Source organism: Diadema antillarum, unplaced genomic scaffold (assembly GCF_040938485.1).
Source record: "Diadema antillarum isolate AM-2024a unplaced genomic scaffold, OU_Dant_1.0 seq00001041_RagTag, whole genome shotgun sequence".
Taxonomy (NCBI): Eukaryota; Metazoa; Echinodermata; class Echinoidea; order Diadematoida; family Diadematidae; genus Diadema; species Diadema antillarum.
The window spans coordinates 1,267,068-1,282,274 of NW_027271872.1; the positions used below are offsets into that span (position 1 = coordinate 1,267,068).

The 15,207-nt window shown below is 38.7% G+C and overlaps 1 protein-coding gene across 1 annotated transcript in view; it reads right to left on the reverse strand.

Moving 5' to 3' along the window:
• The window catches only part of LOC139742980 (unconventional myosin-XVI-like), a 215,402-nt gene that overhangs the window by 111,660 nt on the left and 88,535 nt on the right, over positions 1-15,207 (reverse strand). Inside the window, exon 11 of the mRNA XM_071653486.1 lies at positions 290-400. Within this exon, the coding sequence (XP_071509587.1) occupies positions 290-400 (111 nt within the window). The remainder of the gene's footprint in view (positions 1-289; positions 401-15,207) is intronic.

Consider the following 15,207-nt stretch of genomic DNA (forward strand, 5'->3'; position numbering starts at 1 on the left):
TATTTTCAAATAGTGGTTTATGTTTATATTTGGTCTTGATAGACCCACTGAGGTCTCTTTTAAGTGACATGTCAAATATATAAATTAAAACACTATCATGTCATGACTTTAAGACACATGGCAGCATTGATATTTTCAAATAGTAGAACGTAATAGAAGTATAATAGGTGGAGAGATAATGTACAAGCATATGCACAATTCATAATCAATTGGTTGGCTATCCAAGAGGTCATCGTGGAAAAACAGAAACCGAAGAAGAAATGCTGGATGAGAAAAAGATGTGGCTCACATAAATGATGTCCCTGCTGTAACGCAGCATCAGCTCCTGGAGGATAGTGTTCTCTGTCAGCTCCGGTAGAGTGGCGAGGTCATCTGTCTTGCTTGGAGCTGGGAGATACACCTGTAAAGAGAGAGAGAGATAATATATTACACAAATGCATGGATATGCATTCATGAAATCTCATGATATATAACATACTACATATCACAGAAATATAATATTGTTATCATATTTATTATGTATGTATGATTGCATGAATGCTCATCGGTGATATGAGGATTTATTCAGATGCAAAAGTACCAGAAGAATGCTCACAAAGAAGAGTTAATTTCATTGAAAATAATTTAGCACTTTTGGCACTGTTTGCACATTACATCAGAACCACTCTGGCATACATGAAGAATCTTCCACTACTATGGTGATATTTGCCATCATATATGTTTTATATTCATTCTAGCTCTCAGTAACTGTATGATGATATCAACTAAGCAGGGTTTCATAAAGAAAACCCTAGATGGAGGGGAAATTACAGTTAAGGGAAAGTGTTGGCTCTTGGCCACAAATAATCCATTCTAGATTGCCAAGAGATGAAGGCAAGCACACATGATGTCAAGAGTTGAGATAAGTAATAGGAGAAAGGAATTTGCATATAGACACTACTACAGTAGCGCGGCATGGTGGAATTTTTCCTACATCTGACACTAGATGGCACTATCATGGTAATGACTGCCGATTGCTATTACCACAGTCAAGTGAAAACTATGAGCAGCACCAAATTGAGAAGTTTTCAGGTGCTTTCCATTCTTCGTTACCTGCTCTTTTCATAAATGTTTCTCCAAAATTGTCATGAGATGTACGTTTGTTTTTTTGAAAGCATTGAGCTGTACATCTTACCCAACAAATGTTCGTCCATCATTTTCTTATTGATGTTTTGATGACCACAAAGTTCATAAAGGTAAAGTATGTATGTACATTATAAACATATGAAGAGTTTGTTCGCAAATACCGATAAGTCCATTTTTGAAGATTTTGAAGTACAGTCTCTGTCATAAAGTACAAAATAATACCTTTTGAATGATATATTGGTCACTACATATAAAGGTACATTTTTAAAGTTATTGTCAAAAGAAGCAAAAATTTTCTTGTTATTCTCTTTATTTTTCTTGACCTTTAATCGCAAATATCTCCATTTGACAAATATGGACTTATCGGTTTTTGCAAACAAACTCTTCATATCATCAAGTTAGTAAATATGTACATCATAAACATTCCATCAAACAGAATCAGTTATATATAAGATCATTACATACTGAGCAAATGTTTTGTTCGTGTACAGTGTACGAAGATGTCACATATAGAATGCCAGAAAGTGAGGCTCAACCATTTCATTTGTTATTATGGCAACCCACTCTCATAAAACAAGGTTGGCACGTGCACATCTCGTAAGTAACAATGACAAGAAACAGTGAAACATGATATTTGATTTTTGCGTAAGATACGGCTGATGTCTGAGTTAATGTTACAGTGGATACTGCTCTGGCCACATGAAATATACATGGTCACACAATGTACTGAATATGGCATATCCTTTTTATTTTCATGAAATTCAAGAGATGAATGACTTTGACGAATTTGTGATGTCAAGAATGCACGATAGTATTGCCTCCTGTATCACAATGAAATATACATGGTCTATGCATGGTGAGAAATTGCTAGCTATTCTTTCCAAAATGAGAAAATGATAATGTTTAATCAATTGCTGTGTTTATCGCTTTAAGTTCATCAACTCGCAAAATTGTCTTAACAGTCCAAATAGCATGTAGCCACTTTAAAGTCTAAAGAGAAAGAACAATGGATTTCTTCTGCTATGTTTGCCTGACTTAAAAACTGTACCTGCATCATGTTCTGAGAGGCAAAGTATAAGATATGAAGAGTTTGTTTGCAAAAGCCGATAAGTCCATTTTTGAAGATTTTGAAGTATTGTCTCTGTCATAAAGTACAAAATAATACCTTTTAAATGATATATTGGTCACTACATATAAAGGTACATTTTTGAAGTTATGGTCAAAAGAAGCAAAAATTTTCTTATCATTCTCTTTATTTTTCTGGACCTTTAATCGCAAATATCTCCATTTGGCAAATATGGACTTATCGGTTTTTGCAAACAAACTCTTCATATATCTAATCACTATTTGAATAGAGTAGAGTTGTGAAGAGGATGAAAACCCTAACCCTAACCCTAGCAAACAGATGCACAGAAATTAAAGAGAAAATCCTGACACTTCCCATTCATGTCTGCTTTGAAGGCTTATTTCATGCAAAGTTTATGCATCTCCACAAGCTATTAATCTATTAGGAGAAAAATGTTGAAAAAAGGAAAGAAATTTACGAGAGGTAAAAAGTTTGCTCCATTCATGTTGCTTTTAGGCACCACAGAAAAACCTGATAGAGAGATATCTTCGTCGCGACGATGTCGCATTGTGCATGTTTGATGATTTGCATATGAACAGGCGTCACGTGCATATGAATAAGCAACCGTGCATATGAATACACGTACTTTCTATTTATACCTTTGTTTATTCGTCCCGACGATAAGCGACGATAGAGAAAGGATTCCCTTTCACTAATCGTCGCTCTTCGTCCCGACTTACTAGCTATTTTCAAAGTTCGGCTTCTATTGTGCCTTGCGTTTCTTTTGTTAAAAACGTCGCATATCGTTCCCGACGAATCATTGTTCAACCGTCGGGAGACGTTCTGACTACATGGCTTCGTTTCAATGCCGTTCGTGTTCAAGTTTATGTTTTGTTCAGCTTTACTTGTCACAGCATAAAGCCTGTTATCCGTGTGATCTAAAACGTCGCATATCGTCCCGACGAATTACCATTACTGTACCACCGAAATTCCGTCTCTGTTCCATCGTCGAGCAACGTCCAAAACGCGTGGCTACAGCTAATCCGCTGGGTGATATGATTCGCAATGCCGAGTACGATAATGAATGGGAAGTTTTGTGTTTTCACGAGAAAAAAAAAAAGTATTCTCGCTGCTATAGATAATTGTGAATAACAGGCTGACTTTCTGTCTTTTGTGCAAATGGTAGTTACGGCGATGTGAAAGGAGACTTGACCGCAGTCGATAGACATTGAATTTGTATTATCTTGTCTTTACGCGTAGGAAACACGGCGGAGAGATTTTGTCCGGTTTACAAACGAAAACTTGACCATCGTTGCAAAACTTATTTGATGGTCGCCGTTCGTTGTCAAACTCCGACAACTTCTGTCATATTTTTTTGCTGTAGAATACATTGATTTTTTTTTGTTATTTCACACAACATTGATTCAAATATTTGTATTTTAACAACGTGTTTACCTATTTATTCTGTTGCGGCATTTACTTCAACTGGTCGTCGGCCTTCGCGTGGTTGTAATCATTGTTAACATTTATGTCGTCTTGTAAAATTTTAGAGCGGGCGGAGAGATTCTGTTCAGCGTTCAAACGGGAATTCGACTGCAGAACTTGTTTCAGCTGTCAATCCCTGCTGACTGTTCTCATTGTTTGCTATGCTAAAAAAGGGATATTGATTTCATGTTGTCAACATACCAAAAATGTCAGCTGCATTCGCCTTTTAACCTTACTGTAAAGGCGAATTTTTTTTTTCACCCACTTTGCGCAACCAGAAACTAGCGCAAAAAGAAAATTATGCGAATGTTTTCACTTGCCATTATGTTTCAGGAGATGATGTCTTGGTTTCGGTAAAATACGAAACTCTCTTTCACGGCCAAGTGCGAAGAATTGGTCACTAAGATGGTTGATGGTAGCTACGACGACTTGTAAGGAAACTTGACTGTTATCGAATTAATTGTTAAGCTTCAGGTGGAGAGATTTTGTCCGACTTCCAAACGGGAACTAGACTAACATTCTTATACTTATTTCAGCTGGTTGTCTTTCTTTGTTATACTCCGTTGACTTCTGTCATTTTTGTAGCTGCATAGAATACATAACCCGTTCTATTTAAGAAATAGACTTTCTACACTAGTCTAAAAAATTGCACTGTTTTTGCTGAAAACTATTGATCAAAAAATGGGAAATTCAGTCTATTAATGGTAGAAATTTGACATCTTAATCTGAAATTGTGTTGCAGGGTTCGGCATAAACAAAACTGAATCTAGAAATTTATCTCTCATTTCTTTCGAAAATGCCTCAATCATAGCTGAATATGTCTATGTTGGTCTTTCGGCAAACCAGCCAAGCTTCCCAGGTTCGGCTTTTGACGAACCTGCCGAGCTTCCCAGGTTCGGCTTTTGACGAACCTGCCGGGCTGCCAAGGTTCGGCTTTTGACGAACCTGCCGAGCTGCCAAGGTTCGGCTTTTGACGAACCTGCCGAGCTGCCAAGGTTCGGCTTTTGACGAACCTGCCGAGCTGCCAAGGTTCGGCTTTTGACGATCCTGCCGAGCTGCCCAGGTTCGGCTTTTGACGAACCTGCCGAGCTGCCCAGGGTCGTATTTTGACGAACCTGCCGAGCTGCCCAGGTTCGGCTTTTGACGAACCTGCCGAGCTGCCCAGGTTCGGCTTTTTGACGAACCTGCCGAGCTGCCCAGGTTCGGCTTTTGACGAACCTGCCGAGCTGCCCACGTTCGGCTTTTGACGAACCTGCCGAGCTGCCAAGGTTCGGCTTTTGACGAACCTGCCGAGCTGCCCAGGTTCGGCTTTTGACGAACCTTCCGATGCCCAGGTTCGGCTTTTGACGAACCTGCCGAGCTGCCCAGGTTCGGCTTTTGACGAACCTGCCGAGCTGCCCAGGTTCGGCTTTTGACGAACCTGCCGAGCTGCCCAGGTTCGGCTTTTGACGAACCTGCCGAGCTGCCCAGGTTCGGCTTTTGACGAACCTGCCGAGCTGCCCAGGTTCGGCTTTTGACGAACCTGCCGAGCTGCCCAGGTTCGGCTTTTGACGAACCTGCCGAGCTGCCCAGGTTCGGCTTTTGACGAACCTGCCGAGCTGCCCAGGTTCGGCTTTTGACGAACCTGCCGAGCTGCCCAGGTTCGGCTTTTGACGAACCTGCCGAGCTGCCCAGGTTCGGCTTCTGACGAACCTGCCGAGCTGCCCAGGTTCGGCTTTTGACGAACCTGCCGAGCTGCCCAGGTTCGGCTTTTGACGAACCTGCCGAGCTGCCCAGGTTCGGCTTTTGACGAACCTGCCGAGCTGCCCAGGTTCGGCTTTTGACGAACCTGCCGAGCTGCCCAGGTTCGGCTTTTGACGAACCTGCCGAGCTGCCCAGGTTCGGCTTTTGACGAACCTGCCGAGCTGCCAAGGTTCGGCTTTTGACGAACCTGCCGAGCTGCCCAGGTTCGGCTTTTGACGAACCTGCCGAGCTGCCAAGGTTCGGCTTTTGACGAACCTGCCGAGCTGCCCAGGTTCGGCTTTTGACGAACCTGCCGAGCTGCCCAGGTTCGGCTTTTGACGAACCTGCCGAGCTGCCCAGGTTCGGCTTTTGACGAACCTGCCGAGCTGCCCAGGTTCGGCTTTTGACGAACCTGCCGAGCTGCCCAGGTTCGGCTTTTGACGAACCTGCCCAGCTGCCAAGGTTCGGCTTTTGACGAACCTGCCCAGCTACCAAGGTTCGGCTTTTGACTTAACTGATGTACTTACTAGCCATTGCATTAAAAAAAAAAGGGGGAAAAAAGGATTGATTACATCTGGTTAATATGTATTTACAGCACCATTTCGATCCCCCACCCCCCCCCCCCCATAAAAAAAAAGAAGGGGAGAGCAGGACAAAATAAACATGCAAAAGGAGACTTCTTTCCCCGGGTACAGCTTGGTAATGCAGTAAAATGTGTAAACATATGAAAATGTGGGGCTGAGTACAGTAATGTAGGCAAGCCTTGGGCCGACGAAGAAAGAAATTTGCTTAACCCTAACCAGGCCGGGCTTTTTTGGGTGTTCTGTGGCCGGGGAAGGGTTGATTCAAACTTTTTGTCGTTATAATTAATTATGCTAATATATGCATAAAATTATACATTTTGCTCTAAATCAGAAATTAAAGCTCCTAGAATAATAATTTTTGGTGAAAATATTCTTTGTAGCATTCCTAACAATGTATTTGAAAAGAAAATTGGTATCAAAATCAATTTCTTACGTATTTTTTGTTTTATGAATTTCTTATGTATTTCGTTATTTTTTCGACCTTTTGATTTATCATTTTTTTCCCACAAAATTTATGACAGAACCTATTTCAAGCATAATTATGCTAAAATTAATTAGTTTCAGCCTAAGAAAGTGAAAATAATCATATCTTTATGAAAAAGAAGAGAAAACTCCATTTGCATAGACTTTATACACAAAATCATGTTTTTAGCCATTTTCGGTCTGACAGGCATGTATAAAACGTCATACAGTGTCGTAACGGTAAGCACGATTTTCGCAAAAATGGTGTCAAAAGATTTGGAGACTTGAAAGTAAAAAGTCAGCGAACGGCGCGGTCAAAAAATTTCGCGCAGCGGAGTAGTCGCAAAAAATGTCCAGGGGGGTTGATTCAAACCCCCCCCCCCTCCGGCCTTTTTAGGGTTAAAGGGACATTCCAGACAATTTTCATAATTTCACATCATGGATGAACAAGGATGATGACATAGAAGGTTCACATATTTCAGAAATGGTAGCAGTGTAATTCCATAACAATACCCCTTGCTTGCGAATTCACCTGTCTATAATCTATGCATGCCTTCTTGTTTTGTTCTGCTTCCTTGAGCCCCAACTCATGCATTCTCATGGTGACTCTGCCATGTCATCATCCTTGTTCATTGCAATTTGTTCTATTTTTTGAAAACATTCTTATTCTTCATCTCAATTATCACAAATTCTGAAACTCTGTCCTCAGTATAACTAATTTAGAGTTGTACAAATGTAAAAATCTGAGAATCACCCGGAGGTCTCCTTTAAGTCTGTTAGCACTTTTCATCCATTATACTTTATGTATAGCTTCCAGGATTATTTGACACAGATCGTGTCCACATCACATTGAGCCATTTCTACTTCCCGAGGAACAGTGGTACATGTACTGCTGCTGATGGTAGCTTTACAGGCAAGAACATTCGTCTATGGCAATGACAGATGCAATCTCATCCGTTTCACACAGGAGTAATTTGCTAATTGTAATTGTATGTATGGGTGCCAATTTGTGTTGAATTTCTCCAAGAAGGATGCCATTCTGAATCCTGCACAGCGCTCTTGAGGTCTTAATGATGTTGTTGCTTCTGTCTGGTGACATGAACCTAAGGAAGAATATAAACAAATATATGTGATTTAAAAACTGCAACACAAAGTCTTGGGACAGTAAAACACAGATGAATGCTCATAGTAGCACATTGCAATGAGTAAGCTCCTTCACGTGAATTCTGCAAGATTAATTAGTAAACGATCACGTTCACTTTTTTTTTCCTGCTGTAACTTTGATAATAATGTAGTAAATGCTGAAGCTTCTATTTTAATTCATTGTGCTTCTTGTAACTGGATGAAATCCCCTGTATTCAATATCTTTCAACTGAGCTGTCTCTTTAGTTTTCCACACACCTTTGGGTCTTCTGTCTCCAGAGCCAACTTGCGTGCAACTTCTGGGGCAATAGCTGGCTCATTGGACTCTTCATTGTCTATATCGAGATGTTGCAGGCAGAATGGTGGAAGATGGGGAAGAGTCCACTGTGCGTTTAGAGCCATGTACTTTTTCTGTTTCCTCACGTTATCTCGAACTATAATTAGGCCAGACAGGTATGTCTGCCACCACTGAAAAATGCTTGCTTCTGAAAAGAGAAGAGACCAGTCATTCGTCTTCTGTAATAATCTGTCAAGAGGGATGTTGTCAAGTTGAGGTTCCAAGAGTGTTGGTCGTCTCGATGGATAAACTGTCCTGCCCTCTTGTGACTGCTTCCAGAATCCACCAGGAAGTGGGTGCCAATTCTGGCTCTTCAGTCCCCTGTACTGTGCAAGCACCTTGCCACCATCCATTGTGAACTTGAAGTGATGTGGTTTTGTGTGACCACTCACTTTGGAGAGATGAGGATCCATCCAACTTCTGAAATCAAACAGACCAATGATTTCATGGCCGTTTGGCAGGAGGGAAAGCAGATGTGACATTGTCTCTGCAGATTTTTTGTTCAGTTTCCTTCTTATTTGAGAGAACAGTTGGTCTACGTCTTCATGTGTATGGCCAACTAAGAGGAAGGACAGGTGGACCTGAGAATTGGAGGACAATTAAACATCACTGATGATCATAAGTTTATGCTGCTTCTATCAATGGTATGCAGCAGAATGTGGGTAATTATTTCTGAACAATATGCCGCCTTCAGAATATACAGTACGGTACTAGGAAACTTCGATATTGAAAGAAGAATACACAAATATCAGCACAAGTGTATTGATGTGAAGAGAAACCCTTAAAAGAGATAGCCATTGGCACATACCAGAATCCACAGCGATTTGATGTGACCAAGTGTGCACTTTTGCATACATACATTAATGTAGTGTACATTACTTTAAAAGGCAAGATCAATTATGGATAATGAAGAATGTCTGTTAACATCATTGAATCTTTATAAGTTGCATAGTGTGTCATAACTTCTCATACATGCAATACCATGCTTCAAAAACATTTCTGAGTTAAAAGACAAGTTCACAATTGTAAACAGGTGACTTAAGTGAATTAAGCAATATCATAACACAACAGCGATATTTTCAGAAAATCAGACAATCCATTCAAAAATTATGAATTTTTAAATTTTCTGCACAATTGCTGGTGGATGAGAAAATGACTACAGTTTATGATCTCACACATGTACAATGATTTAAGGCAAAAAATAAAGAGGATTCCACAATATTACACTTTTTTTTGGACAAAAAGCACACAGTCCCTTGACTTGTCACTGACTTACGGGTAATTATTATCCCTGCTTTCTAAAGGAGGAAAGTCAAGTGTTATTGTATTATGCAACAACATTGACAATTTGCAATATATATTCAAAACTGATTGTCTGCTATTCCGGCTAATGAACAACAAAGAGTGTTTAGATACAATACAGATAGACGAGTATGGCGAGTGCTGCTCTGAATGAAATGTGCCCAGCAGGCACACGGTATGAGGTACCTTATTCACAGTAATTAAAACTTAAATGTGTTTATTAATGTTGAATTTTCTTTGTATTTTCCTTATGTTGTTATATGCATGTGACATAACATACTGTAGTTGTCTTCTCTTCAACAGATGACTGCACTGAAACTTTATAATTTATAACTTTTGAACAGATTGTCCAATTTTCCCCAAACTTTCACTGAAATGTTCTACGAACGTAGTTGCACTCTATACTATCATTTTTTTCCTAACTTTTATTGATGTATTCTGTGAATACTGTTGCATTCTCTGAATCCACCTGTTTATGAAGGGGAACTTGTCCTTTCAAAATAACTGCAACTTACTTCATGAAATATTTTCTTTCCAACCAGCATCTCACAGAATGCCATCACATATTTGTTTTTGTTTTCTCTCCAGCAATTGTCTGCTTGGATGTAGAGAACTGGTGGTAAAGGCTCCCCCTGCTCATGAAACAAAGAGAATATGACTTTGAAAGAAAAAGAGATTTAGAATTTCATGTTTTACAATAAATTTGAATTTGCAGACAAATGCTTACCCTGATCATTGCATTTTTTTCAGTACTCTGATATACAGACAATGTAAAAAATACTTTGATGTGATTTCAACTGATGGTTCCTTTTGTAGACAGTGCAAGGTATGGTGTTTCCTGTTTAGCTGCCACATGGAGGTGTTTGTTTTAAGCTTTGTTTGACTTTTTCACACTTCTTAAGCCTCCTATATTGTCCACTGCTCTTAAGAGGGCCAGTTTATGCAGAATTTGGATTAAATGCCTGGACTAATATTAGGAGTGGATCTGCTGCGATTGCATAGGGAGTACACCAGTAGTGTGAACTGTCTGGCCTCTCACTCTATTGTAACAGGCACATTATCATGGTCAATTAGAGTAGCACTTTTTTCATCTGATTGTATTGTCGATAGGTTGCTTGAGGTAGCTATGATAGTATGCAGTGTCAAGTGTATTATTTCAAGTAATTGAGCAAGAACCATTCCTGCCATCCCTGGCATCAAGACCTATTCATACAAATTGCCATAATAAATCCGTAGTACTCTCATTTTCAAGGAGGTAGATGAAGAGAGATTTGCACATATACTTCAACACCTTTATCTTTCTCTACCTCTCATTGAGTTATCTTCTTTGTTGCTCATATGAGGCCTTTTCAAATTGTTACTTTGTTTCTTGAATCTTCAACAATGTACTAGTATATCCTGTTCTATCTCTAGACTGTGGTTTGATTATTCCACGATGATCAGGGCCTATTCTAAGTATTCAAAGGCCCGTCAAGTATTCTACTACAGTTTTTTTTTTCTCTGAATGTTGCGTAAGTTTTAATGTACATACAAGCTATTTATCTTGTTTATACTGTAACAAATGCAAACAAGGAAAACTGAAAAAAAAAATGAATATAAATTATCCATGGTGGTCCACAACTTGAAATTTGAGCATGTTGCAAGCTCAGAATCTGAAAATATTGCAGAAATTGAATATGTGCAGAGCACACACAGTGAGTACGGTACGTAGTACGCAATATTTTGCTGCTTACAATGTGTATCTCTCTTTGTGCTGCTTACATTCAATGTTCTCTCTCATGTTTTGCACACAAATATCTTAAGTACCAGGTAGTTTGATGTTTCTTATGTTATGCACATGTTTTGCACATTTTTGAATACTTTTACTTTGAGCTTGTTGCAAATTCTTGAGGATGTTGCACATGTTGCTGGCTTTTGAGGATGTTGCACAAGAATTTTAGCATGTTGCAGCGACATGCTAAAACCCCTCGTGGACCACCCTGATTATCAGTACAAAACTGAGCAAAGAAAATGAGATTCCATCGGGAAACATACCCGATGGAATCCCATTTTGTTTGCTAATTTTTCGACTAATTATTTATACTGCATGACACTGAATTTGGATATTGTTTTTCACACACCAGTCCATTGCTCTTTCTTATTGCTTTATCAAATTCTACATTACATCTTGGAAGAAATAATACACACATTTTGCAGTCACATCATATGGAGACAGGGTTAGATGCCTTTCCTTTCAACATAAAATTCTTTCAAAAAATAGTTCAAAGTACTTGCTTAATGTAGTTACTACTTATTACTACACAGAATTAATGAAAACTAATACAGTTAAAGACGTGTTAAGACCTGTATGCATCATGCGGAATAGCAGGGATTACTTTCATTTTTTATCATTAACATACATCATGCATATACTTGCATGGTAATACATGCTCTGATGCAAATGATTTACCACTCATTGAAAAACTTACCTGTGACACATGGGAAAGTACTTTCAGCAGGATATTGATGGTAAGATTTGAATCATGGCTGTGTTGCCCAATATCAACAAAAGTCAAATTCTCTTGTTGTCCATGAAGGATAACACCAGTCACATGTGTTTTGAGGAGTTCTGTATCATTGATACCCTGTACACAGAAAAAAAAAAGACACATAGAAGGAAAAAAATTCATTTCTGTTTTTCATGCAAGAAAAATGTTTTCTCAATTTGTAAACTAATTCTTGATTTACAGTGCACATATCAACAAATTTGGGTAATTAGATAAAGTAAAGTTGTTGGACAATCATAGCAAGCATGTATGGTGTACATCATGAATATATCATGAAAATGAGCTTGGTTTGTGTGAAGCAAAAGTATAGAGCTTGTTGATAAGGCTGGTGACACACTTTCTCAAAGTGCTTCTTGTTGCTGCATGTATTGAATTCAATACATCTTAATGTGACTGCTGAGTACTGTTTTGGGGGGCTTGAAAATTTGAGTGTCTGCAAATCCTCATGAAAGAGTTTTCTGGTAATGTATGTAATCTTTCCACTTCAAACCATGATGGCAAATCAATCTTCATCAATCCTTAGGTGATGGCCTTGCAAATTTCAGATTTAAAAAAACATTGTCGGCCCACTTTTACAAGCATAAATGACTGAATGTGCGTCATGCAGTCACAATTAATATTCAGCTGTAAGAACTTTCAAAACTTATTGTTATTAGTCTGGCAGAAATATATTTCACATTAACCCTTTCAGTAATATTGATATGAAGAACAATGACTTGTCCAGCTCTAGGCTAGCTAGTTGATAGTCAAATTCAATGTCCTTCTATGCTCTGATCTGTTAGCAGCAACTGGCTTCGCAGTAATTGGGAAGCATAGCCCCAACCTGTTAAGATCAAAGACACATGCATACTGATTTAGGGCCCATTAAAACATGGTCGGTGAAACAACATTAATTGTCACCTTTATTGTGCCTTTTGCCTAATTTCTTTTATCCTTTCCTTGCAGTTTGAGAAGTGATGTCACCTGTTGAAATAATCCTATGTCACATTGCTGTAGCCTCGCCTTTCCATGTGTAATTCCCTGTTATTCCTGTTAACATTGTAATAGCCTTGGATCCTCATTATGGAGGGCAGCTCTGGCCCACTGGAAGATTGTGTAAAGAAAGATTAGTGTTTGTAATAAGACCTTAAGTAGACACTTTGAAGGAGACTGGGATTTGACATCATGAAGAGAGGAGTGTGGGTTTTGACTGCTTGAAGTGATGAGGAAGAATAGAAATGACCAGATGTCTGTGTGATTGATTCCTGCATGTCACATATTCAAAAGTGTAACAAAATATTCTATAAATATACATTGTACCAACATTACAAGATTCTCTATGCAGGCATTTGTAGCCTTCCAAACAGTATTTTATTACTCTGTGGTCGCTGAAACCTGCAAGATAATAGGTTTTGAAATGCAGACTACTCTGCCTATCCTGATATACTGTAAAATACTACCAACAGCTAGTGGCCACTTCCCAGAAAATTCAGATAGTTAATTGCTCCTGATTGCAGCCTCATGCTGCATCCTGTTTGTGCAAGGAGGTACTAGGCAAGCTGGACTAGTACCTCCATGGTTTATGTGATCAGGGAGGTGGAAAATGCTCTGCTGGACAACTGCCCTTCACTGGTGGTCACAGTGTAATGTGGCACAGGGAAGTTAAGCAAATAAACAACATAACCACCACAGGGCTGTGAATTCACTACTGGCTCCCAGCACTAGGCCACACTCTCATATGATATCCCCACTATATGGTCTTCCAGTTGTCACTTGTAATATCAACTGCATGCAAAGAGTCCAGTGTTTCTCAACTGGCTTTGTGTGTTACTCAGAGTGTGCTGTTAAAATTAAAGGAGCTTAGTTGTTGATTTGGTATTGTCATTCTAAATCTTTATTCTATGTCTTTATGCATACAGTATGCAGTTTAGGGCACTTTCTGCCTCACAAAGTAAAATGGACCCCTTCCAGATAGAGTCTTCTCTTATGGGTATTCCTTGGGAAATATTACACTGTAGATGGTGGCTTTTTCTGAATACACCTTTTGTTCTGTTTATCAAAGGAGGTATCCCACATTCTTTTCGTTACTGTAAAACAAGGAATTTTCGTGTGCACTTTAATTTCGCGAATTTCGCGAGCGCCAAGATTCGCGAAAGTAATAAAATGCACGCGAAAGTCCATGTTTACATTATATGCATTGAACGCCAGTGGCACTTGGTGAAAATTTCATGCCACGAAAAAGGCTGTCGGCTCCAATTCGCGAAAAAATTCATGCCGCGAATATATCATGTTTACAGTAAGCACTGAAAGATTGTATAGATGGTACAATAAACAAAGCAGCAATGATTGGCACTTACCTTAGCTTTATCTCCTACAAAGTTAGGTAGATTGGTTTTGGACTGATCCATGCCGTCTATGATTAGACTCAGGAATTTTTTTCCATTCCTCCTTGCGTCATCCCGCTTCTTATAGTACAGCTTCCTTTCCATCCTACCAATGACAAAACACAAATTTACCATAGCTATTATTTTTTATCTTTTAATGAGGCAACAAAACTTAAATCATATGATACCTTTGATCTAAAAAAAAATTGAAGGTTTACAATTGTGTCTACAAATGCAGTATTATTTGACTTTTACATACAAGTTTCAAATAATATACAATACAATAAGACTCTCATGGAAGAAGAATTCAAGATAAGAAAAGGCACATAGGCTTCTTTCATGATGCATAAAGTTATCAAACTACAGCTTGTCTGATCATTTACAGTTCAAAAATTGTATTGAATTTACTATTGGGATTTTACAATTACTTTCATTTCAATTTAGTTTGTATGTTTGAGATTGGATCCACATTTAGCAATTGCTCTTTGCAACACAATCACGACACAACCCACACACAGTATGAAATAACAACACAAGATGCACAATTTTAGACGAGAGAGTATAGATTTTGTGATTGAGAAAGATAATTACTTGTTGAATAGTCCTAAAAACTTAACACATATGTTTCATAGCAAAATTAAGCTGACCCACAAATATCTTTTGCCCTCATTGGTTGATGTTCATTATTCCTAGGTAGGTGAGTTCGAAACACACAAATTCCCCATACCAAGAGACACACTCTAGGTTAATCCGACAATGAAAGAATCTTAATTAATCAAGACATTTGTGGCATTACTCTGGAGGTTCAGTAATCCACAAATGAAACATTTATGATTCATTACTTCCAATGGTCTGTTAATCAAAATACAGAATAAGAACCCTAATTCTGAAAGTTTGTTAATCCAAAAATTAAATAGTGTTTTTAATCCACAGGTTCATTCAGTCAAAAATTAAATGAGATTCATAAATGGCCAGTTCCAGCATTTTAATACATACATTTAATTACAGACAGACTCTTATACAGTGGAATCACAGACATAATTTTCAGCCTTAATCATGTTCAACAATGAAA